The sequence below is a fragment of the Parasteatoda tepidariorum genome, chromosome 3 (genome assembly GCF_043381705.1).
Source record: "Parasteatoda tepidariorum isolate YZ-2023 chromosome 3, CAS_Ptep_4.0, whole genome shotgun sequence".
Taxonomy (NCBI): Eukaryota; Metazoa; Arthropoda; class Arachnida; order Araneae; family Theridiidae; genus Parasteatoda; species Parasteatoda tepidariorum.
The window spans coordinates 58,285,361-58,311,677 of NC_092206.1; the positions used below are offsets into that span (position 1 = coordinate 58,285,361).

The window sequence follows — 26,317 nt, forward strand, 5'->3', positions numbered from 1 at the left end:
TGTAAAATCAAACAAACCTGTCTTTCTTGAAACATCAAGTCCTCTAATCAACAAAGACATCAGTTCTTTATCATTTTGCAGAACTGTTACAGAAGCTCCTTTAATACTCAGATTGTAAATTAGTTTAATAATTTGGCCAGTTGGGGTAACAGCATGCACCAAGCGGCCATAACTATCATAATTATAAACAAAAGCTTTTCTTGAGCTGTCCAACTTGCTCTTAAGCAAACCCGTGCTTCCCTGGTACTCAAAAGATGTTTTAAAGTTGTCAGGCGTTGTAAACCTTTGAAGCATCTGCATCCTCGAGATCTCCAGAAGACATTTGCCACCCTGCGTATTCTCGATGGTATTCACGCGATTCGTGTAATCTCTCAAGATGTAAATCTTATTACCTGCTTCATCAGTAACAGTACTCAATTTTCCAAGACTAGTATTCACGTTATACGAAAACAAATACATCGTCTTTCCAGTAAGGATGTTCTTTGTAGCAACATGTTGGCCATGGCGGTTAAAAATATAGATTTCTTGCGTCTCTGAAGAATATATGTGGAATTCACCAACTTCATTGGCTTTTGGAAGTGAGGTAACGACGGATCGAATTCTCAAGTTACCCTGGTCACATATATGCAAACAACCATCTGGAGTTAGGGCTATCGATGATATTGTGCTGAGTTGAGATTTAGCTGCAAGGTTATGATCCTCATCAAAGCACTTGCAATTGATATCAAGGCAGCTGCATTTTGACTCAGCGCCAGCATAGGTGACAATGCGACCCTCGCTGCTGACAACTCTAACTCTGTTGATCAATTGAGAGTCACTCTCAGCAATGTAAAGGTCACCACTTGGTGAAAAGGATATACTCTGTGGAGATTCAAGGTAACTCTCGATGGCAATATCAGACTTTTCAGCAGATGGTGGTAGTATAGGACACTGCATTGGTCGGCCAGCGATGACTTTTAAACGTTTGTCAGGAGTCAAGCGTAATACTATGTGGTCGTCAAGAATGTGTAGGGAGTTGTCCAGTGGGTTTATAGCTAATTCTGTGGGCCATCTTAAATGAACCTATAAAAATAGAAAGTTTTAGAAAATTTCCTGTATACACATTTTTAGGGTTTTGTCTCTAGTCATATACGCTAAGCTGCATATTTTATGACAACTGCCTACCTGACATTTTTTTTAAAAAACAAGTTAAAAATATTTAGACATCAAAATTTTATTTACACCAGAATTTTATTGAAATTATTAAGAACACAATATTCATAATTTCCAAGTAAGCAATAGAATGTAACAGTGTATGGTGCTGTTATACCAAAATTTATTAAGTTGCTAGGTGGTAACAGTTTGATGTAAAAATGTCAGCCATTGGAAAAAAGTGACTAAAAGCATGGTCACAAACACTTAGAAAAAAACTTCCCGGATTTTAACAGACTAACTTTATAATTAATTTTTCAGTTATACCTTATACTTATACATAAAAGATATAACAAAACACTTATGCTTGCTTTTAAAATTGTTTTACTTTAAAACTTTATTACAAAACATTATCAACTTTTTAGAAAAAAGTCATGGATTTCAATGTATATCGAACTTAAACTAACTGAATTTCTGTTGTTTTAATAAATTTAAATAAATTTCCAGATTTTTATAGATTTATAAAATTACCCGATTTCTCCATATTTTTCCTGTTCTGTGGTCACTATGGACCAGAACCTTTCTACTAATGTAGAGCTTTATACAACTTAAACACAGTTATACTCAAGTTTTATTACTTATTAACTTTAGTTCAATTGCATCATATATTTCAATAACTATTTTGCACTGTATGTAATTATTTAATTAGCTCCTTCAAAATAAAAAATGAAGTGTTTTTAATTAGATAATAGTTACCTGGGATATTGAAACAGTTCTTCCACATGGGAAAGGTTTCCAGTGACTTTTGTGATAGTGATCTCCAATGATAGTATGAATAATTCCATTACGATCCATCATTCTAATGTTTGTCCCATCAGCTACATAGATTTCACCATATGCAGAGACAGCAAGACCTTAAATACAAGTAATAAAAAGAATTATACAAAAAAGATTTTAATTAAAAGAAAAAACCTTAAATATTCCATCAATAAAATAATATTGATCATTATACCTTCAAAAATTAGAATGTCATCTAACCTTATATAGTGTTAAGCAAATGGCTAACATGACATGCAGGAAAGGAAATTAAATTACATGCACATTTAAATAAAAATGTGCTCTTTATTTAAGCAATACATTTTCAATTCAAGTTTATGTAATTTATTGTAATGATTTAAAAGTCAAATTAAAATAGACTACAATTGTTTCTTGCACTAATCTACAGTTAATGACATTACGACATATTAAAATAACTTTGAGCACTTTTTAACTCAAAATAAGGAAAATATATATAAAAAAAATTAAAAGGTTCAGACATCAAAAATAACTACATCAACTAATATGGAGTAATAAAAGCAATTTAACGAGCAATGTCATAATAATAACCTTTTGGATAAGCTAATTTGGCATCTCGAGCTTTTCGACCATCTCCACAAAGCATTTTGTCTCCTGGCAAGCATTTACCACCATTACCAATTATAGCTTCAATATTGTTTTTAACATCTGGTATGTTGTAGTAATCAACAGCTCTGAAAACTTGATGCTTTTCAGGATCTGATATATATAACTTCCCATCAGCTGGCCCAACAGCCAAATGATAACGATAAGCCACTTGAGCAGCACTGAAAACAAAATAACAATTATTAAATTAATTATTTTTAATGTAGAAAAAGTAAAGTAAAAATTTATACTGTAATGAAATGGTAAAATTGAGTGTTTTAGGATAGCAATTGTTACATGCTTGTAGAATCCTTGAGGTTCCAGTTTCAATATATTAGAAAAATAACATAACTTTATTTGAAATTGTTGCTAAAACTTTGAATCGTCTTTATTTAGAATAGAAACTTAATTTTTTTTTTAAACAAATGCACAGTAATGTTAGAAAAATAATTACTGTAGGACTTTGATTGCTTAATGCTTTTGTTTACNAAGGTAAACATCTTTCAAAAAAGGAAGAAAAATCCTAAAATCTTAAGAGGAAAAAAAAAAAAAAATTTAAAAAATGGCGGGAAAATGTATCGAATTTCGTTCCGGTTTTTTAGTTTTCCGGTTTTCTGATTTCCGGATAACGGGTTCCGTACTGTATTAGAAAAATAACATAACTTTATTTGAAATTGTTACTAAAACGTTGAATCGTCTTTATTTAGAATAGAAACTAAATTTTTTTTTAAAACAAATGCACAGTAATGTTAGAAAAATAATTAATGTAGGACTCTGATTGCTTAATACTTTTGTTTACAGAAAATGATAAATTTAATTGCTAATAAAAATTAGTAAAATAGCTTTCTTTGTTGGTTTAATAACTTATCAGAATTCCCGCTCAATTTGAAAAAAAAAAAAAAATCCTGACTTTTCCAGGTACACTAGCTAAATTTCAATGAAAATCCATACCATACTTTATCTATATCATGTAATTTTTCATCAAAAACCTATTTTTTATTTGTAATGTCCAGTATTAGATTGTGTAAACAGAAACATATAATAGAAAAAGAATAGAAACATGGAAAAGTTTCTCTAAAAAGTGGAATCTTATAAAATAACAGTATATTAGAACTATTCAACTCAAATGTCAATAACTGATTACAGTTACTGACAATTCTGAGACTGTTATTTTCCAGGTATGATGTAGGAATCTTCCAGGTTTTTTTAAATAATAAACTGAGACTTTCCCTGCTTTTTAGTGTTAAAATAAAATTCCCTGACAATTCCAGGCTTTCCCTGATCCATGGGAGCATAGTTTATGCAGTTTTTAATAGCATTTTTCTTGTAATACATATTTATTTACAGAAAAATGATAGAAAGTAATAAACTTAAAATTACAGTATATTTCCAAGTTCTTTTTCTTTTTTAAAAAAAAGGTTAAATTTCTTCCATTAGAATATTATTTTTGCTTAAGAGCCATTACTTCGATTAATTACTTTAAAGTAAGATATAACTTAAGGTTTGGCAGCTGATATTTATTATTTTAGTGCATGTGTATTAATATTAAGTAAAAAAAATATATTTTGTGATCTATTAATCAACAACAATCTATCAATAAAATCTGTAATTTACTAATTAAAATCAATTTGGTTAGTATTTGCTACGTAAACTCAGTGTTTACAAGAAAAATGGAAGTAAAAGATATAGTTGTATGTAGCCTTGAGACAAGTAATTCGGTGACTAACAAATTCTGAACAAACTCACCTTAATTCTACCACAGTAGCAACATGACCATCCAAAGAAACTCTGCGAATTAAGTTGAAATCTCCAACATAAAGACTTCCATCTGGTGCTGCTGCAAGAGCAACAGGTGCTAAAAGTCTTTGTTTTTTTGCAACACCATCACACTGGTGACAATGCATAGCACGCTGATGGCCATCCCCCATTGTTGTGACAAGAACCCTTGGTTTATTTTTAAGATAAATATTAGTTCCATCACCTTTTTGTAAAATACCTAAAAAATAATTAATGAAATTTTATAAGAAAGCAAAAATTACATTATTTATAAAATACTTAATTTTTATGATTATATCAAACACATTTTTTTTGAAGTCAAACTTATTATATTATCCACATATTTTCACAAAAAAATAGCAAGTAGAATTTAGAAGAAAAAAAAAGGTAATAGTTCTGTTACTTTGGAAAATATATATTTTGAGCTTAAAAGAAATTCTTTATTTGAATGACACATTTACTACTTTTTAATGTGAAATGCTGATAAAAATTGGAATTTTACTCCACTTTTAATTTAACCTATAATATCATATTATATCCACAGAAAAATTTAGTTGAAGTCATTTCAATATGCAGAAAATTTTAGCACTATTATTTCAAACTGCCATGAGCCTACATATATACATTTTAGATAACAAAAAGCTATAAACAATGACTGTATTTTAAATAATAGTAAAAATTGTCGGTATCACTGATGAAATGATAGATAAATATTTCTTACTTATTTCTTGGTGTAATTTTCAAGCAGCTTAAGAAATACGTTAAAATTGGTAAATGAAAATCCTTGAAACTATGTTAGAAAGACAGATTTCTTTGAAAATATTTTTAATGTTCTAGACAATTTAGTAAGAAACAGAACTAAAATTAAAGATAAAAATTAAATAAAATTCCATTACAAACTAATAAAGGATGTTGTCAATTAAAGAGTATAACTAATAATTATCTAACAAATTCATTCAGTTAAAAAATGACAAAAAAAAAAGTTTTAAATAAAGTTTTTAAAACACAGTCCACCAAAAGTAATTTTCTCAAATGAATGAACTAAATGTGTATTTGTCATAGAGTTTTTTAAAGTTTGCGGATAAGGTACAAAATATTTCTATCAATAAATCATCTTCACATTTAAAAGCTTCTTTAACAGTTAACACAATAAAACATTAATTTTCTTTAAACTATAAAAAAAAAAGTTACAACTTACCTTCATGAAAGTTATAACGGTGATGTATATCCAAATTCCAGCCTCCAATTTCTGAAATACTCATGTCATGTCCACTAACTTGAGTAGTCTGAACTTCCCATATGACATGAGGGCAAGAACCATATTCATAACCAACAAACACTATAATTAAATATGATAAAAAAAATTATTAATTTCAGTAATATTACTGGAAACATTAAAAAAGTCACATTTAGTATTCAAAAGTTAGCATTTAGTATTTTCAGATTTTCATTAGTGTTGAGATGAATTTTGCTAATAATGTATATTAATCTTAATATTAATGCTATTTTTTCTATTGATTTTTTAAAAAAAATATTTGTTTAAAGCATAAAAAAGAAATAAAAGGATCTAAATAAAATAATAAATATAGGAGAGTATTTTTTTCTTTTTAAAAAGTAATTGCATAAATACTATAAAACAGTATAAGTAGAGTTTAATACATGTAAAATTTAATAATAAATAAATAAATTGATCTCAAATTTTTTTTATTAGTTACTCATATTTCATTACTTTAAGAATGTTTTGATAACTTATTAATTATAACCATTACAAATTGAAAAGAACAGATTCTTCTAAAATAACATTTTATAATAAGTCTAATTTCTGACTTAAATTCTTATTTTTGAGTTAAACACAATTTACCACAATTTTTCTTCTGCTTTTGCAATCAATTGTTAAACAGTCAATTTTTTTTATCAATTTTCACAATCATTAGTTACTTAATCAATTCATTTTGTTAAATAATCAAAAATAATTTGTGAGTTGTGAAATTCCAAATAATAATATTACATATTTGTTACAGAAAATGTGGACATTGACTCTCAGTCTAAGCATAGAGATTTTCAAAAAAAAAGATGTAACAAGATTTCAAGTATCCAAATTAAGATAGAATATACTTTGTTTTACATAAATAAAGCACAAATAATGGCACAAAAATGGTTATACTATAGTTTCAGCACCATCAACAAGAATCTGTTGAATCACAAATGTCCATTTTTGTGCTTTCTTTACTTTTATTCACATTTCAATTAATTTAATAGTTAATTTTATTACCAGTAGCAGTTGCAGCACCATAAACTTTCTGCCGATATATATTTCTTCTATCCCAAGAATATGTAAATTTAATAGCTGGTGCAGCCTCAAAGGTCTTATCAAATAGAATTCCTTCGATTGAAATCCTAAGGTGAATGAAGCGTAAACTAGGAGGGATTTCATCAGGAGTAAGTCTAAGCTGAATGGTTGACAGATATCCTCCCATTCTACTGCTGTGATACACTAAATGTAAGTTAGTCCCAGGTATTGCAAGGCTTTCTTGTACAACCTAAAAATTAAATATTATTCATTAGGAGTAAATGCATTCAGTAACACAAAAAAAGATTTTCAATTGCTATTTTTAAACATTTAACTAATAAATTTTAACAAATTAAGTATATCCAATCTAATGCTAAATACCAAGACTCAAGACTTTTTTAACCATAAACTAGACTGAAAGTATTATAAACAGTTTAGTCTCATTCAATAGAGAATAAAAGTCTGTGTTCAAAAGCATTAGTCTCATCTTCGGAAGAAAGAACAATTTAAGTTTATTTTCTAAAAGAGGGTGTAATGCTTAATCGGTTAAAAATATTAAAATTTAAAAAATTTTAAGTACAGATGCACGCTTTTATTGAATGTTTGAAAACTAGATATCACAGGAAATTAAATATTACTAGATAATAAATAATTTGTTCAAACAAGTATTCAAAAGAGACTTTCAGTTCTCAGATTTTCTCTCATTGCATGCTTAGAAGATGTGTATTAAATGATAAATAATTTATTTAAGACGATAAAGAGATTATGAAGTTTAATTTTGGAAATTTTTTAGACACAGACGTTTGTTTCAATTATATGTTTAAAAAACGTATGTCATAAATTAAAAAATAAAATTTGTGGTGACATTAAAGAAGTTTTAAATAGCAGAAATTTAAATTCATTGAGTACATGAAATGTGTATATACTACAAGGAACACAAGATTGTATAGGTGAATAAAGGACATACTTTACATGTAACACAGGAGAATAATAATAAATCCCACAAAATGGACACAACTGAAAAAACACTCATCTCTCACAATTTTATTTAATCTACAAATTCAGTCAACTAAGGTATTAATAAATTTAATATAGTCAGGTGGATTGTTAGAATGCCAAAATGATTGTTAGATGGTAAAATTATACTAAGTTAAGTGATTAACATTTCACACTTTAAGTTTTAGTGTTATTTAAGGTTTTGAGCAAAAACCACTTAGCACCAGGCCTCAAAGTGGTATTATACTCAATCTAATTTTAGATTGCCTATACATATAAGAATATGGATTTTAACTAGTTTTTATCAATCAAGGCAACTTTGTTTCTATTTGTAGAACATAATAACATTGACAAATATTAAAAAACTTTTCTCCAAAAGTTACATACTTTACAACTATGCAAAAGTTTGCTTTAGAAAGAAACACAATGCAATAACCAAGTATAAAATTAACTATTAGGACAATATGCAAAGAGTTTTAATATTATTGTAATATTTACTTGTGATTCAACCAGTATAGCACTTTTTTCAGCACATCCACCTTGGAAGCCATGTTTCCATGTAGCCAGAACAACTGGTTTCATAACATCATAGTCATGTTCCATACACAAGTTGGATCTGTAATCAGGTAATGTATCTTCTTTTATTTTCATTGTTATTTTATCAACAACTACTATTTCATTCCATGGAACAACAATGGTATGTTCATGAGGTTTGAATGGATCCCTTTGAAATTCAAGGTTAACTGCTCCACCACCATTAACCATCAAATCAAACCTTGAAGGAAAAAAGCAATTTAGAATCATATAGCACACAAAAAAGTCAACAATTCAATAATTGACATTATAATAATCTTTTCAACACAGAGTAACTTGTATTTACTTTAGATTTGTGTATTTATTTTTGGATTAAATATAATTTTTTAAATACTATATGATGTCTCTCTCAAAGTGCATTGAAAGTGTGTTCTGACAAATGTCATTGTTAAAGATGGTGTCACTGAAAAAGGTTTTAATGATCTCCCCTAAAGGGTTTCTTCAACATAAAGTCTATGGAAAAAATCTTGAGCCTACCAAAAGTAGTCACTACATAGAGGTGGTCTTTCCTAGAGGTATCACTGTACTTAGAGAGCCTAGTATACACATTGTTACCCTAGTATATGTTGTATTGTTATTCTTGCAAATACCATTGTTATGAAACAATTAGATTAGTGTTTGATTATAAAGAAAAGTGGGTACTAGAGAGGTAAGCTAACATGCAAATGGAAATAAATTTTTTTTTCCTTCTCAGACTTTATTATAATGGTAGATATTTACTACAGTCAAATTCGCTTTTGGTAAGAAGAACAGAAAGTATTTATTTCTTTGCATAAAAACAAAATACAGTGGAGCATCGTTTATATGACGTCGAAGGGACCACCGAAAAACGTCGTATAAACGATAACGTCGTATAATCGATTTTTTACTTCTAAAACTGAAACTAACTCTGTTTTCAGTTAATTTTAATGCTTAACGTGTTGATTTACATAAATTTCTAAATTAGACAAAGCAAAACAAACAAATAACCAAAGAAGAAAAATTGCAGTGAGCAATTTGAATGCATGTTACCTTTAATTATATTTTCTTGCTATTGGTCTCTACAATGCTTTGAATAGCGAGTTGAACTTACTGCTTTCTATGACGCAATTTAAATTTCTAATCACGGCCAAATCTAATGGCTGAAGCGCACTTGTGCAATTTGCAGGAAAAAAGAGAGCTTTTACATTTTCCAAAATAAGTAGTATCGATGGGTGCGCTGGACATTGGTCTATGAATAGCAAAATTTTTCGTTTTTGCCTCTTCATAACATTGTCATAACATTGTCGTTTTTGCCTCTTCATAACATTTTTTCAGTCATCTAGTAAAAATTACGGTCGTCATCCAAGCATTCTCGTTGGTGCCCTTTTCTGTATCATTCATGTTGGCAAATTCCACCCTTTTTTAAAATACACAAGAAAAAATAAAAAATTAAATAAACGTGAACAAAATCTAAAAACCGACGTATAACCGATTCTGTGCGTCGTATAAACGACATAGTTTTACATTAAAATGAATAGGAATGATTAGGGACCACACTAAAACGTCGTATAAATGTAAACGTCGTATAAGCGATCGTCGTATAAACGATGCTCCACTGTACATTGAAATTTTCACAAACAAAAAGAAGAAATATTAAGTAAATACAACTTGAAATTGGTGCATTTTTAAAATGTTTTTTTTTGAATAGATAAAAAGAAAGAAATCGAATTTTATAAGTCTCTCAACTTTACCCTTTGTGCTATTATATTATTAAATATATAGTTTAAGAAAAATACAAATACACAACCAAATAAGTACATACAGAATATTTCATTAGAAATACACAGTGTCCATTTCGTGCTTTTCTTATTTATCTTTTTCCAGACAAAGAGTTAGAAATAAAACAAGATCAAATGCAGGATCATCTTTTAAGAATTGCAACTAAACAAAATTTCTTATTTATCTACCGATACCTTGACTAATGATGAGATAGGTGGTAATATTCTATGTTTAAATATTGAGGAGTGTTCTTGTTTATAGAAATGAAACAATAGTAGTATATCGGTTTTGTGCTATTATTTGTGCTTTATTTATGTTTATCTTTTTCATACATTGCACGAAAGCATACCATATCTTTACTTGGATAGGTGGCAATCTATCACTATAGATATTTGTTTATTTATAAGCAATTTTTAAAAATTTTAAATTAAATAATGTTTTTAAATTCTCCAAAGGAAATGCAATTTTAACAAAGGTAAAAACTTAGCTTTATGCAAAAGAAAACATTTTTGAAAAATTCTTTATTATATTCAAATTGAGTAAGTTTTCAACATTAAGCAAACTAATTCCTTTCAGATTCAAAGTGTGAAAAGCAATCTATTTATTATTTATCTTCCAACTACCTCTCTTGATTTCAAAAACAAATGGATATATATATATATAAACAAGATATAGTGTACACTAGACCAGACCCCCAAAAAATAGATTTAAAAATAATCTACATTTCACTTAGCTAATTTAAAATAATAGACATGTAAAATAATAGACAAATAACTTACCAACCAGTGTCTCTTGTTATCGTGAAACCTAATTTATAATCAGATCTCACACTGACTCTTACTCCTTTTAAACCATTTCCCAGAATACTAACTACACATCCTCGAATTACTGCAGCTCGACTAAAATTATAAAAGCTCATGTAAATAATAAAGGTTACTTCAGAACATATTAACAAGTACAATATTTAACATACATATCTTATAATTTTTAGATATTTAGTATACATACCTGGCATTAAAATTATTCCAAAACATACTAAGCAGCATGGAGAAGGAAACAAAAATATTTATCAAAAATTTAAGATGTTGAGAAATAAGCAGGTCTCAATACAAATTATTAGCATGAATGAAAGTTAATATTTTTCAGTGAAATAATAGTTAAATATTCATAGTAGGGAGATAGTCAAGAGTTACGACTGTCTTACATAATAATAACATTAGCAAGTAAAAGAATTTTTATGTTTTGATAAAAATCTATTATATAATAGTAAGTTTTTAGACTATAAATTAAACATCTTAATTGCTAAGTATTATAAATTATAAGTATATTAGAGAGAAATAACAAAAATAATAAAATAAAAGTAGTTAAATATAATTCAAGAAGTAATATTAAAAAACTAGCCTGTTAATTATCTTAAATTATAATTGTTTAAATGATATAAGAAATGAAATCATAATTTGGGTCTTTAGTTTCATGCTAAATACAAAATATCATAGAGAGAAAAAGAGTAAAAAAGCATCACTAGATGGCAACACTATTTAGTGGCTGTAGGCTGTATTTGTCTAAATACTAGTCTTATTTATTAATATACTTCTTCTCAAAAAAAAAAAAAAATCACATTCAACCTAATAAATATTAAAAGATAAGAATTTAAGATAGAAAAATTTTTTCGGGCTGAAATACTTTTATATGAATTTCAGGATTATTCGTTTTAAATAGAAAATTTTAACAAGCTGAAAAATTGAACGACTTTAATATTTTCATATAAATAGTATTTGAAAACCTGTCAACTTTTGCACTTTTCAAAAAAAAATTTTTCTCAGTAAAATAATCATTGAAATTATATTGTAGACAAAAACATAATTCACTTTTCATCATCAATTGAAAGGCAATAAAATAACTAACCTTTCTTCATTGTGATTTTTTAAACTATTTAAATGTAATAGTAGTTAAAATTAAAATAAATCAAATTTTTAAAAACAGAAATCAAGCATTAATGCAAAAATTTTGCTACCTAATGAAATATATATAAAAATCTACCGCAAAATCTGGAACAGCTGGCAGGTATCTATTTGTATGTAATAATAATTATTCAAAGTAAAGCTTATTTTTTTAAAAAAGTAAAAGAAATAAAGAAAAGGAAAAAAAAATTACTTTAATTTATGAAAAGTTAATATTGGAGTTCAAAATACCTTGAATTTACAAAAATAACAAAAATTTAGAAAAATAAATAATCTTATAATAGCTTTATAAATATCAGCGAGATTCCCCTGTTTTTTGCCCATTGATGAAAAATAAGGATTGTATTTTTTGTCTCTTTTACTAATAAAATAATTTGTGTTTAATCACAAAAATTGACTAAAATACTAAACTATCGCAAACAAAAAAAAACTTACGTCTCATTAAATGCAGCCTTGTTAGCATAACTTTGAACAGAGCCATCTTCAATAAGAAATTGCATTCGTTGAAAAAAAGAAGCTGTAACAGCTGGAGGTTGTTTACGAAGTAAAATATCCAAAGGTGATGGTGAAGAGAAACACAAAGGATTGTTTTCACAGACTTTAGATTTACAACACTCACTGTCTGCACAGTCAATTAAGCCATCTAAAATTAAATTATCGATAGGTTTAATTATTTCGCAAATGAAAAACACATACCAAGATATTTGAAATAGTAAAGAAGAAAAAAAAAGGACACTTGTGCAGTGTGAAATATGGTACTGTTAACGTTAAAAATTGGATACTACACAGAACTAGTTTACCAATTAAAACAAATTATTAACAGGAGAAAATTTTCATAATTTTCAAGAAATACAGCTAATATGATATAATACATCAATCGGTTAGAACAACTGGTCATTGTTAATAATGATAAAAAAAAGGGTGTACACTTTGCTCTAATCAAAATGATGCATCCCAATAAATGATTTTAATGACTTATGAATTATTATAAGTTCAGATATCAACAAAATTAAATTATCCATAGGTTTAATTATTTTGAAAATGAAAAACATATACCAAGATATTTGAAATAGTAAAGAAAAAAAAAAGACTTGGTGTAATGTGAAACATGGGGCTGTTAACGTTAAAAATTGGATAGTAAGCAGAACTAGTTTACCAATCAACAGGCATAGCAAATATGAAGTAATACATCAATCAATAACTGGTCATTGAGTCATACAGTACTGGTGAAGAGACATACAGTAATTAAAATTTAAGACTGTATACTTTGCTTCATTCTCTAAAGTTTTTGTTTCAAAAATTTTACAAAATACGAAAGTCAAGGTAATGCCCACAAACAATATAACCAGATAGGAGAAACAGGGGTAGCAGCAAAGTTTTTTAAAATTTTAGGGTCATTTTAGGAACTTTTTTCAACAAATTTTAGGGGTAATATATGATTTTGCTAGGATAAAAATAGATCACACAGTAGTTTATTACATAACAGAAGATTATTCTTATTCATCCATACATATCATAAATAGCCATAAAATAGCAAGCCATAAAATAAAGCTCTGAAATTTATTAAGTCAAGAATGAAATCTCTAAAGTGTAAAAATGAAATTTCAACTTTACATATTACCTATCAGAAATTAAGTGCATAATTCAGGAACAGGCAAAAGTGAGAATAAATCAAGAGAAAAAATAAATTAACACCAACTTGGATTTTTATTTAATTTTTACCTTCTTAATCAAAACTTTATTATTACCCTTTACCTTACTTTATTAAGAAAAACTATTGTGTGATATTATTAGATTTCAAATCAGCAATTTATATTAGAAGTTAGAGAAAAACAAATTAATTATGATCATTTTGCTAATATATTTTTGATAGGATTTGTGAGATTCTTTTACTGCCCTCAATAGTGTTGTGGTGATCTTCAACACTCCTCCATAATTTCAAATGGTATCTTTGATTAGTCTAAGAGACATAATAGTATTCTCATGGTGACTCACATTAAGCATTGCTTTATTTATAGAAAAGCATCTTTCAGGATCAGAATTCCCATGTGACCAAATTAAAAGTTTTAATTAATGTAGTTAAATTCTTATATTTTAGATTACTGCTTTTTTATTTATATTTAGCCTATAACTCTAATTTTTTAGGAACGCCAACAAACTTTTATCAGATTTTCAGGAATTTTAGGGTTTGCACATAGTTTTAGGAATTTTATAAATTTTAGGGGGAATGCTACCCCTGGAGAAATATATATTTGATAAATACTTAGGTATGGTAAATAAATTAAAATGAAAACAAAATATAATATGTTTTTAGAACTAGAACATGTGATTACCATTATCATTGTCCATCTTATCGTCACATATTTTTTCTAATGGAATATTGCAACTTCCTCCAGACCAATCATCATCACATTTACATTGCCAGTCTTCGTTAACTTTTGTACAGGTGCCATGCCTATTGCAATTTTGCGGACATCCCTCTGATAAAATAAGTTTTAAAATGAAATATAAGTCAAGAGCATTTTTCTACCATAGTACAAATAAAACAAAAGAGATCTAAAATGACTTTTGCAGTAAAATGTATAATATTTTCAACCTTTTTCATTATGAAGAACAAATTTTTGTTTATTTAAATTAAAATTCTTGAATGTTAGAACTTTTAAGCCATAACAAAACTTCTAAGCCACATTTGCTTTACACTCACCTAAAGTACAAAAATAACCGTTCCATCCCTGGATGCAAATACACGTTCCATTAACGCATTGTCCATTTTCAAGGCAGCGTGGATCACATTGCTTTTCATTGCACTTTGGTCCAGACCAGCCACTATCACAGATGCAAACATTTCCTTGGCAGTGACCATGATAACCACAATCCAAATCACATCGCTCTAGAAATTAACACAAAAAGTGGAATTTTACTCTTCACCTTTTAAATAACAGTTGATTCAATGAATAACATCATTCTGAACTTTATTTTAGATTCATAGAAAAAAATTGCTTCATTAGAGATGATGAAACAAAAGATTAGTATATGAATAAGATTGTAATAAAAAGGAATAAAATATATAAATACAATGGAGATTGACGAAGAATCTCACCTTGGGAGCAATCAGGACCTGACCAACGATTATCACAAACACACCTCTGTAGCTCAACATCGAAATGGCCATGTTCAGAGCAATCGGGCAGACAACGTAATGAATCTGAATCCGGTTCCCCACAATCGGCACCCTTCCATCCCTTTCGACATATGCACATTCCATTGGCACAAGTTCCATGCTCCGAGCAAGCAGGGTCTAGGCAGTCAACTAAGTAAGAGTAAATAAAATGAACTATGTTAACACAGCTGAAACACTATCAATCAAGAAGGTAAGAATAAATAAACAGAGCTATGATAACATAATTGAAATACTATGATAATACAACTGAAAGACTAGGATGGCACACACACAAAACAAAAAGAGCTCTGTTTATAAACCTAATCAACTCTAAAAAATGGAAAAACTTTCATTTCATATTATGTCATAAAATCAAAGATATTTACACTACCTAAATAAAGTGAATTGAAAGTCATTACAACTTCTAAATGTTACCACTCGAAGTAAATAAAGAATTCTTTAATTTAAACACCACAGTGACAAATAAGAGTATTTGTTACAGGAGAATAAATACACGGTTCAAACTTTAGAAAAGCTTGAAACCAAGCATTTAAAATGCTAAAATTGTGAGGGAACATTAGCAACACCTTTTTTAAAATTATGTCTAGTTAACAACAAATAAATTGTAAATTATATATAGATATATNAGTATATATATATATATATAAAGAATCAATAAACAATTATTGAAGATTTTTAAATTATACAAAAACTTCTGTCTTATAGTATTATAATAGATGTATATGCTTTTATATAGAATTATGGAGAAACATACATTAAATTAATCTTTGCATCATATTAAATGTGAAATGCAAGTGTACTCAAGTTTATAAATGGTAACAAAAAAAGAGGGGAATAAACTATGATTTTTGAGAAGATAAAAATGAAAATTCAAATAGTAAAAAAAAATTTCAAAATTTATTAAAAAAAAATTCAATTTACACGTGGAATTGAAAGCATATTAATGTATATTGATTGTTTATTAGCATAATATAAAATAAGATAAATTTCATTGAAGCACATAAAGCATTAAGTCTCAATTTCTTTTCTGTTAAAACAAAGTAATAAATACAACATAATTTCTTTAAAATAATTTAAAAGCAAGATAATCTGCAACATTTAATGCTCATATAATCTATTATAGACAATTTAATTATAATTCCTAATACTTGTTCGATTAAATCAAATTACATTAATTAATTTTATAAGAAAATAACTCATAAAAAAATTGCGTAAATGAATAGAAATATGCAAACCTTCTTCACAGTGAAATCCTTTGTAACCAGGAAAACAATGGCAAATTCCATCAATACAATCTCCATGACCATTGCAATCTGAAATTTCACATTCATCTTCACGTAGTTGACATTCTTTACCCTTCCAACTCGGGCTACAGAGACATTCCCCGTTTACGTAATGACCACGTCCACTACATAAAACAGGACATACTCCTAAAATAAATAAAGTAAGATTCATTATTATTCTAATGAGTTTCAGTATCATAATTAGTTTCCTTAATTAAAAAGATACAAACAGAACTTACTACTTGAACAGGATTCGCCAGCAAAATCGGGCTCACAAATACAGCTTCCCATGACACATGTACCATGTCCATGACAATCGTATGGACAAGGAAGACTAGTTTGATCTACAAATAAAAAGTTAAAAATTTAAATTAAAATTTTGCACTTTATAAAAACCAAAACATCAATATTGAATGACTTAATAGTAAGAAAGTTAAGGAATCTTAATATAAAAAAATATCTACACATTGAACCTCAGCATTTTGAACAATCAATAGGTGGAGTGTTTTGCTACATTGATTTTTTTTTAATGTAATAAAAGTAAACAATTTTTTTTAAATGTTTAAAGAATTAATATTAAGCTTGGTACACAAAAGAGTTATTACTGACTTTCATTTTTTGTACCGAATAATTAAATTAAGATTCATATTTTTATTTTATTCCTTCATATCACATCTGTTATATACTAGTAGAAAATTACTTGCAATATTTTAAATATATTAAAAATTTTATTATATAGAGACAGAAGTACATTTTATTATTGTCTCTAATAACTTTTATACAAAAACGAATTAAAGACATGTTTAATTAAAGCCTTTTTAGTTAGTGAAAATTAGAGTTAATTTTGAATTCAGATATTAAATGGCAATAAAATTACAATTGCCATAAAGAATAATATGAGTTAAGTGTTGGATTAAACTCTTATATGCTATTGAAAATTTCACATTTAACATCAAAAATAAAATTCGAAATTTAATAAAATTTGACTAATTTTCTTTATTGCCATTTGACCAATTTTCTTTAATTTTGATCACTAAATTAAATTTAAATATAGGTACCATTGTAAAATATATATGATTTTAACAATATACATGATTTTAATGTTTATGATTCTTGCAAAATGATATTGTTTTTAAGCACTAAAATCAATATCAGAAAACATTTAGATTCTATTGTAGAAATAGTCATCAGTTAAATATAAATATTAAATAATTTTTTTTCTTTAAATCTTCCATACCTAGTTTATTTTATGATCAAGAAACACAAGTACTTCCAGCACATCAAGGGGAAAAAAAGCATTCAAAAATATTGATCTATTATTTGTTTAATCCAATCAATATTTATAATTTCTTGCAATAAAAGAAGCATTTCACTTTCATTTTGAAATGCTTTTTTGTTGTTTAATGTAAACTAATAGAGAGAAAAGAAGATTTAATTTTAGTTATTTAAAATTAATTTTAAAACAAAAAAATATTTAAAAAAATTGCATGAAATAAACATAAATGTATTAGTTTTTAATGCATAAGCCAAAAAATAGCTTTAGAGCATAAACATACAAGAAAATTAAAAATATTAATATGCCACATGATTTTTATCAGGAATGAAGCGGTTAAAAGTAGTAGAGATTTTTAGTTTCATTGTAAATTAGGAAGTTTTAAATTTATAACTATAGTAATAAACAATAATTAGATTTAAATTGACTTAGTAATAATCAATATAATAACAGAGTTTAGATTTTATATAAATGTATATAATTTTAATCCATTGTTCACACACAATTTGTATAATATCTCATTTGGATAAGAAATTCAGGAAAATCTTGAAAAGAATTTCATTCTTAAAGCACACTTAATTCAAAAATCTAATGTATAACAGATTATTAATCTCACCAGTTAAATTCGGTATAAAGGCAACTTGTTGAGGCTGTTCTCCATCATTATATACAGATATATACCAAGAGCCTTGATCTAAGAACTGTACAAACTCCATTATAAAAGAGTCCTAAAAATGAAACATAATGGCTTAAAAATATGGATAAGTAATTATTTGAGATAAATAAATAAATATAAAGAAGCAATATGGTGGCTGAGTAGAGGGTCATCACTGGCCACAACTGTCTCCAGAAACACTTGCACAATTTCTGCATAGCTTCTACACTTTTGTAATCTAGGACTGGTCATGGATGGTGACCATCTTATCCTTTGCCAAGTTCTAATCAAACATTCTCTTACAGACCGCTACAGTGGGAACAGAGGCCTTTGGGATTCATAGACTATCATTACATTTGCTTCTATATAGTTCTTCGTATTTATTGCTGTAGTTAACTTTTTAATTTTGCAATAGTAGAGTGTTGCACATAAAGGAAGCACCTACTATTACCACTTATTTGCGACATTACCTAAGAATAACTTTTACATTTTGTTTTTTAATGTTAATATATTTGTAAAAAAAAAGATGCTTGGACACGTAACTTTTTGAGAGAAAAAAAATATCAATACAAGGCTGGGCTAAGCATTCGCCACCTAGCCAAATGATTTTTTTCACTAGGGAGCAAAATATATACGAAAAATTGTGAAGATTTGTATTTGGTGAAGACTTTTGAAAATTGGCAAATACTTTTGATACTTGACTAATTTATTGGGTAATAATTTGAAATCCTTAGTGCAGGCCCAGTATATATAAATATATATATTAAAGTAAAAGATTTAATAAAAAGATATACACTAAAACGAAAAACACATTCAATATTGTTTAATAATATTCAATTTTAAACTTTTCAAGTCATCAAAATGAGAAAGTAGACTTTGACTTATAAAAAACAACATTTGTGACTTTTATACTTATTGTTAACTTATAGATGAAGTAAGTAAATAATAAACAAGACAGGGATCCAGATTTTGACTTAATTTATAGATAAATAGAAAATAAATAAACAAGAAAACTAGTTCTTAGAGAATACAATTCATATATGTAATAAAAAATAACAAAATAAATTTATTCAGCAATATTTGCAATTCATAGTTTTTGTTTAATAAAAACTAACCAAGGATTAAACCAGAAGTATGTATTATAAAACAAGAGTTTGATAAATAAACAATAAAATTATTTTAAGTGGTGGTATGAAATTTTTTAATACATGTTTCTAGAAATATAATAAAATGAAGGTTAAATCTTTTAAAATTAAACAATAAGTTTTGTACCTCTTAGTATTTGTTTAACAAAAAAGACTAGTTTGATAATTAAGGTACATGCACAATGCTATTATTTAGTGATTTCTATTATTTAAGACATGAACTCTATTTTAAATGAAATTAAATGTACTTTTACATAAACAAGAATAAACAATGTGGAAAATATAATTTTTTCTTAAATAATAAACATTGATAAGAAAATATTAATACTGCTTATTAATAGAAAAAAAATGTTACATAATTGACATAAAACTATAAAATGTTAAAAGCATTGAGCATTTTCTAACTCTTTTTACACCATAAAATGCCATTGGCTTTTTCCCACTAAATGATTTCAATAATAAGATGATACCCACAGTGCAAAACATAATAATACAATAGTAAATGTTGTCAAAATAAATTAATAGACATAAGTTTCAGTTTAATGAGAATATATTTCATGTTTTAAAAATAAAGTTATATAATAAGAAAACATATTTACACATATTTGTATTAAAACATATTAACAGAAATAAATATATTGATTCATTTATTACTATATCTATATCAAATTATATTTGCATTATCCATAAGAGAACAATAGCTTAACCTATATTTATCAAATAATCGTAACATCACTAGCTTCACCATATTTTATCATTTCATTCAAGAATACAGTGACTGTTGCTAATAAAACCACTTAATTAAAAAAAAAACAGCCCTTCTTTTAAAATCAAATTCGCACGAACGGAATCATTACAATATCAAACTATACTAAAACCATTCTTCAATAAAACCATTAATGTCATTTTGTAAAATCAAATTTTAGTTAGAGTTTAATGTATGTTTTCAAAATAAAAAACTCAGCATTTTTATTGTCTGAATAAGTAGAATTTTCTATTTTATCAAGTTTTGCAAGCATATATAAGAAAAATTTCGTCCCCCTTACAAACAAAAAGATCAAAATTATGAATGTGGAAATTGAAGGATGGGATATAGAAAAAAAAATTGAGAGGAAGTTAAAGGTATCCAGATGAAAACTGTTTATGAATTAAAAAAAGCTTGGGAAATCATTCAATGTCGATGATCATCATTCACTCACTAACGTACAACTATATTCAATGTCTGAAAAGCGCTTAATATTTTAAAATGAACTTTACTGCAAAGAAAAAGCAATATTGAAAGTTACAAAAGTTTCTATAAATTTTAAAACCATGTTAAAACTTTTATTTCAAATTTTGATAATCAAGCAAATATGCTAATAAAGTCAAACCTAATTATAATGAAAACCTGGATAAAACCTACTTAATTCCCTCTTACAGCTTGAATAATATGTTTTTTTTGTTTGGGGAATTTCCTTATTAATGGTTTTCATGTTGACGAATTCCTTTTTGGTACTTTCTGGGCCATGAGTTTTGTTAAAAGTACAAAAACATTACAAAGAGACAATCTCACAGTTCAAAGCAAATTAGCAAACTTATTTTTTACTGAGCAGAATTAAAAATTAAATAAAGTACAATATTTTTAATTTAATAAGTATGTTGAAGTTTCATGAACCAGTTTTTTACAAGCACTCAGTTGAAACAAGCAAACATTATGGTTCCTTCAAGCTCCTCATAACTAAGTTTAACTGCATTTTAAAACTCTTTAACTTAAAAATTATAGCTCATAACTCTTTAAAATATTAAATGCTGCTTCACCAAAAATAAAATATAAAATGTAGTAATCAATGTCTGTGTATCTGTAAAGTTTAATTTTGAAAAATGTTTCTTCAACTGAAGATATTCTAATTTATAAAATACAGACACTTTATAAAACAAACATAATTTCAATACTCAACAGGCTTTGTAGTAACATGAATGGAACAAGTATAATCATAAGTTTCACAATGACATTCAACATTTTTTTCAGTCAAACAATAAATAAATCACCATTTTTGTTTTGTTGCTTTTTCTAAAAAATAAAATAAAACAACTGTTAAGGTAACAATGAAAATGAATAATTACCTTCGTAGATCTCTTGCTATCCTTTTTTCTGGTGTCCAAAATCTCTACAAAATCATACCTTGTGTGTGTAGGTATGCCATTCCTTCTTCCATAAACACCAACACTAGCACCTTCAGGTAAGGAATAATTGAATTTGACTAAAGAGGGGGCGTGTTGTTGAAAATGAATATTCCAATGGCCAAATGAGTCAACTTTACGAGCATATGTTTTTCCTAAATAAATTTCTGAAAACGTTTCTGTAGTGGGAGGCAATGTCTTTGAGGGTAATGAAGAAGGGCCTGAAAGATTTCATACCATTGTTAGTTTGTTATTTTCACGTACTACATTTGTTTTAACCTTAATTAACTGTACATCTCTACAAAGTTATACCCATATTGTTCTTTTACAAAAAAAAAAATTGATCATAAAATTAATCAAATTATATAAATATGAACATAATATAAAAAATAAATGAAAGAGTAATTTCCCAAAGGAAATATGAATTAAATTTAGCTGATAGTAATAGCTTAAAAAATAGACAGTAAGAACAAGCAAAGAATTAAAAACTAGAAAAAAGAGAAGAGATTTGAAAAGTAACAAAATAGAAATTAGAATAAATAATAACATAACTAAAATTAAAACATATAGAAGTAAATCTAGTTTTTTTTATAAATTTAAAAAAAAAATTGAATGAAATAATTTAAAGCTGCCAAACAGAAATAAATCAGGACAAACAAAATTATAAAACATTTTAATTTAAAATACAATAAACTAAACAAAATGCACCAGTTAACATTAAATTTGGTTTGTCTAACTTATATTTTAATGAATAAAATGTTTCACTTATTAGTTTAACAATAACGTTAATAGAAGAACTGATAAAGTAAGACAATTCAATATACTATAATATTTATCAAACATGATAGCATCTACTTTAATAATAAAAAAAGTTTAAAAATAAGTCCACAATAAAACTGTTGGAACTTTTCTATAAGCCTTTTAAAAACAGCCAGGTAAATCATTTGATGAATAACATTACACAAATTCAATATCCCATCTGTGCGAGCATTAAAAAATGCGTTAAGTAAATTAACAATGAACTAATTCCACAATCACCCATATAAAGAAAAGTGTTGCAACAGTTTCATAATGCATACCTCCAAAACCCCAAAATTAGTATTGTTAGTTGTTAGTACATTATAAAATTAAGTACACTATAATTAGTAAACTTACAAGGAAAAATGAAACAATGGAAGTAAGTTTTCTGGTTAGAGAGCATTTCAGAAGGTTAAGCCAAAGCAGAAAAGAAATGGTGAGCAGTTTGGTAGAAGCCACATCAGACAACACTGGAGGTATACAATCTGTAACTTACCATAAGTGAGATTCTCAGATGCTGATGCAAAAGTTGACTCAGAACTGACTGAAGCTGTAGTTACAGCTAAAGAGAGATTATCAGAACTATCTTCACGAACTGAATGTGTCACTTCATCTTCTGATGGTGCGTCCAACTCTTCATTACTATAAGTAGAGACTTTTGATAATGCATTAGAAAAGCCTGATTCAACATTTTTATCCTCAACACTAATACCCTCAGTGGTTGAAGAAGCCACACCACTTACAAATTCACCACCAAATGGTGAAACAGAAAAACTTTCCGATAATGTTGATCCAGACAGCGAGCTGTTCATAGTTATTTCTTGCACCTCCTCAGTGGTGGATGAAATCTTAACAGATGGTTGCTCAGAGGGATAATACTTGTCAACTTGCTCATATTCTGGATATTTATAGATATCAGACACCTCAGAGCTTTTTGGCAATAAGATAGGAGGATCGATGACACTTTCTTCTTTGAGACGATCGAAATGATTGAGCAACAAAGCTGAAGCATCTTGGATCAATGCTTCAGGACTGGATACAACCTGGATTGGTGTCTGGTGTTTTTTATTGTTTGAATCATCTCTTAATCTTAGCTCTTCTGCAATTGGGAATTTTTCCCTTTTACTTTTACCATTTGAATCAAATGCATCCAAAGGTATTAAATAATCATCATTGAGCTCAGCATTAGGTAATTTGGCAACAGTGAAATCTACCTCATCAGGAGATTCTTCTGCAATGGCTGCTTCACCACTAGAAACATCACCATGCTCTTCTAAAACACTTTTTAAAGTAGTGGGTATAGTTTTATAGTCTTCAATGGGATTATTAATAATAGTACTGCCAGCTTCTCTAATTTTTCGTATATGAGGTACAATTTCACTAGGTTTATTACATTTGCATAAAGGGTACATACTTTTGATTTCTGTTCCATCACTAGTTCTGCCCATGTCTTCAATCATCACAGGACAAGGGTGTTTGTTCGCATACTGCCAATTCAGAACTGCAACTGCTAAAAAAAGAGAAGCTTTCTAATAGTAATTAAAAAAATAATGTCAAAAACTTTAAGAAAACATAAATATAGTTGGTACATAAAGGAAAAGGATACATGAATCACTCAAAAGGAAAGGGGAAAGTTCCTGGTCATGTAATTATTTGAATGAAACAAAATTATAATAATTAAGATTAATGTGAAAACTTTAATAAACCATATGCAATTTACGATTCTTCCGACAAAAATTTCATACCTTATCTGATTATTGTTGTAGTGATCATTAATATTATGATTAATTCTTAAATTTAGTTCTTATTTCTATACTTGAAAAAATATTAAATTTTTTGGAGGGAAAAAATTACCAAATTTATTAGTTTTAATAAATTAGATAATAAACATTAAAAAATTTACTACAATAACTTAATCTACAATTTTTATTTAAAAATATAAATAATATTACTCCTCATTAGTTTTAATAGAGATGAAATGTATTTCCATAAAGAATTGAAATGTAAATCCTTACTTATACAATTTTAAAATAATTTTTATTTCAGAAGCATATAAAAATAGTTTTTACTATAATTCTTTTATTTATACATCCATTTAAATTTTTAAGTTAACAGTTAATAAATATTTTGAACTTTATAAGAATGGTACAACATTTTCAAATTTCCTAATTCACGGAGGAAAGTTCTATGCTTCTTTCTTTCTTTTTTATCTATTAAAAACATAACAAAATATGCAATCAAATCTCTACCACCGTTTCAGTTTTTCGAAAGTCATTAAACCAGGGGTGATTGTGAGCCCAAGTCAAAATTCCNAAAAAAAAAAAAAAAAAAAAAAAAAAAAAAAAAAAAAAAAAAAAACAGATTAAATGGAAAAAAATGTAAACAGGTTTTTCTTCTTCCATTTTCTCAATCTTTCTTAGTTACTTAAAATATATTTAAAATTTTACTTATACTTTTACCATTTACACATACCTATGATAACCTGGAGAAATAATTGAAATTTACAAATATGTCTTTCTTTCTTGAGTTTACGATAATGATAACTATTTACTGATAAAAAATTAATATAAATCTTGAATATAAAGCTTATAAAGTATCTGGCTCTCCCTTACAAACAAATAAAATAAAATGTGTTTTTAAGTTCCACCTTTCAAAATTTGATTTCCGGAAACTTTTGGGATCAATGATTTTTATAAACCTCTGGACCTTCGATCTCCGGAAACTTTCGGATCACGGTTAGTGAAAAATCCGGATTTCTTTCAGAGCATAATCAGCCCTGCTAAACAGTATCATTAGAAAAAAAGATGATAATATCATTAAACTAATGACACAAAGTAAAAGAAATAAATAAACAATAATTTGTTAATCTTTACCAGACACTTACTTTTCACATTATCATATATCATACTATATATCATACATACATATATCATTCACATATCATACTAAGACTGTTTTATTAAAAAAAAGAAAAAATGAATAAACATGCAAAATGTACTAATAAAATTTGACTTACCAATGAAATATGCTAGGGAAGTTAAAAGAACCAATGATAAAAAAATGAAAATAATAGCAGTGCATTTCCAACTACATCGAGATGATAATGTTTTTCTAAACTGAAATCGTGAATGACTAAATCGGCTGGACAGTGGACGCCTCAGGTTATTGCGGACGGGGATACCAGGCACAGATGCTGTTGAAGGATATGACATATGACACCTGCATTTAAAGACAAAAAAGAAGTTAAATTAGAAAAAATGATAATTAATTGAAAAATCAAAATAAAGATTTAATCAACAAATTATTATTATTAGCTTCAATATAAAATAGTTGACTTTACCATAATGTCACAAAAAACTAACTAAACACAATATTTGATTGTTACTAGAAGAAAGAATAAAAGAGTTCAAAATTATGGAGATTAAAACTTAAATTTTAAATATTTCTTATATTATACTAAGTTTTATTAGAAACTGTAGTGCTTAATAGTTCTTTTACTGTAATAGATATAGATGAAAATAATTGTAAATAATCATGTGATTCATAACCAATAACGAGATTAGAGTGATAATTTTAGGTAACATATATCTAACAGTTGGAATAACAGGTCGCAAGTCAAAACTTTAATATATTTCACTGAAGATGCAGTTGGTAAGAATATTTTTCAAACCACTGATGGTAAGCTGTGTGCTCTAATTTTGATCCTGGTTATCCACTTAAAAGCCAACGTGTATACACATGTAAGCCCATTGACGGTTTCGCATGTAAAAAGTCCTTTGGTACACAAACAACATGTCCATAATAGGTAAGTGCCCCTGGCATCGTAAGATGATATTTCCAGTGATGATTTCCTAGGTAATTCTTAATCCTTATGATGTACTTTCATTAGAAGTT

The 26,317-nt window shown here is 27.3% G+C and overlaps 1 protein-coding gene across 6 annotated transcripts in view; it reads right to left on the bottom strand.

Moving 5' to 3' along the window:
• LOC107447687 (teneurin-m) overlaps positions 1–26,317 on the bottom strand; it is a 391,268-nt gene that overhangs the window by 10,229 nt on the left and 354,722 nt on the right. For 4 of the 6 annotated variants that reach the window (XM_043040120.2, XM_071178686.1, XM_071178687.1 and 1 more), the window contains 18 exons: positions 25,440–25,642; positions 22,920–23,933; positions 21,569–21,846; positions 18,282–18,393; positions 16,632–16,736; positions 16,345–16,539; positions 15,029–15,238; positions 14,633–14,818; positions 14,262–14,408; positions 12,364–12,571; positions 10,747–10,866; positions 8,132–8,408; positions 6,620–6,887; positions 5,546–5,686; positions 4,318–4,567; positions 2,518–2,753; positions 1,888–2,045; positions 18–1,062 (listed from right to left, as the gene is read on the bottom strand). In XM_043040120.2, the coding sequence (XP_042896054.1) occupies positions 18–1,062; positions 1,888–2,045; positions 2,518–2,753; positions 4,318–4,567; positions 5,546–5,686; positions 6,620–6,887; positions 8,132–8,408; positions 10,747–10,866; positions 12,364–12,571; positions 14,262–14,408; positions 14,633–14,818; positions 15,029–15,238; positions 16,345–16,539; positions 16,632–16,736; positions 18,282–18,393; positions 21,569–21,846; positions 22,920–23,933; positions 25,440–25,642 (5,153 nt within the window). The remainder of the gene's footprint in view (positions 1–17; positions 1,063–1,887; positions 2,046–2,517; positions 2,754–4,317; positions 4,568–5,545; positions 5,687–6,619; positions 6,888–8,131; positions 8,409–10,746; positions 10,867–12,363; positions 12,572–14,261; positions 14,409–14,632; positions 14,819–15,028; positions 15,239–16,344; positions 16,540–16,631; positions 16,737–18,281; positions 18,394–21,568; positions 21,847–22,919; positions 23,934–25,439; positions 25,643–26,317) is intronic. The other 2 variants (XM_071178689.1, XM_071178690.1) reach the window with 1 other exon arrangement.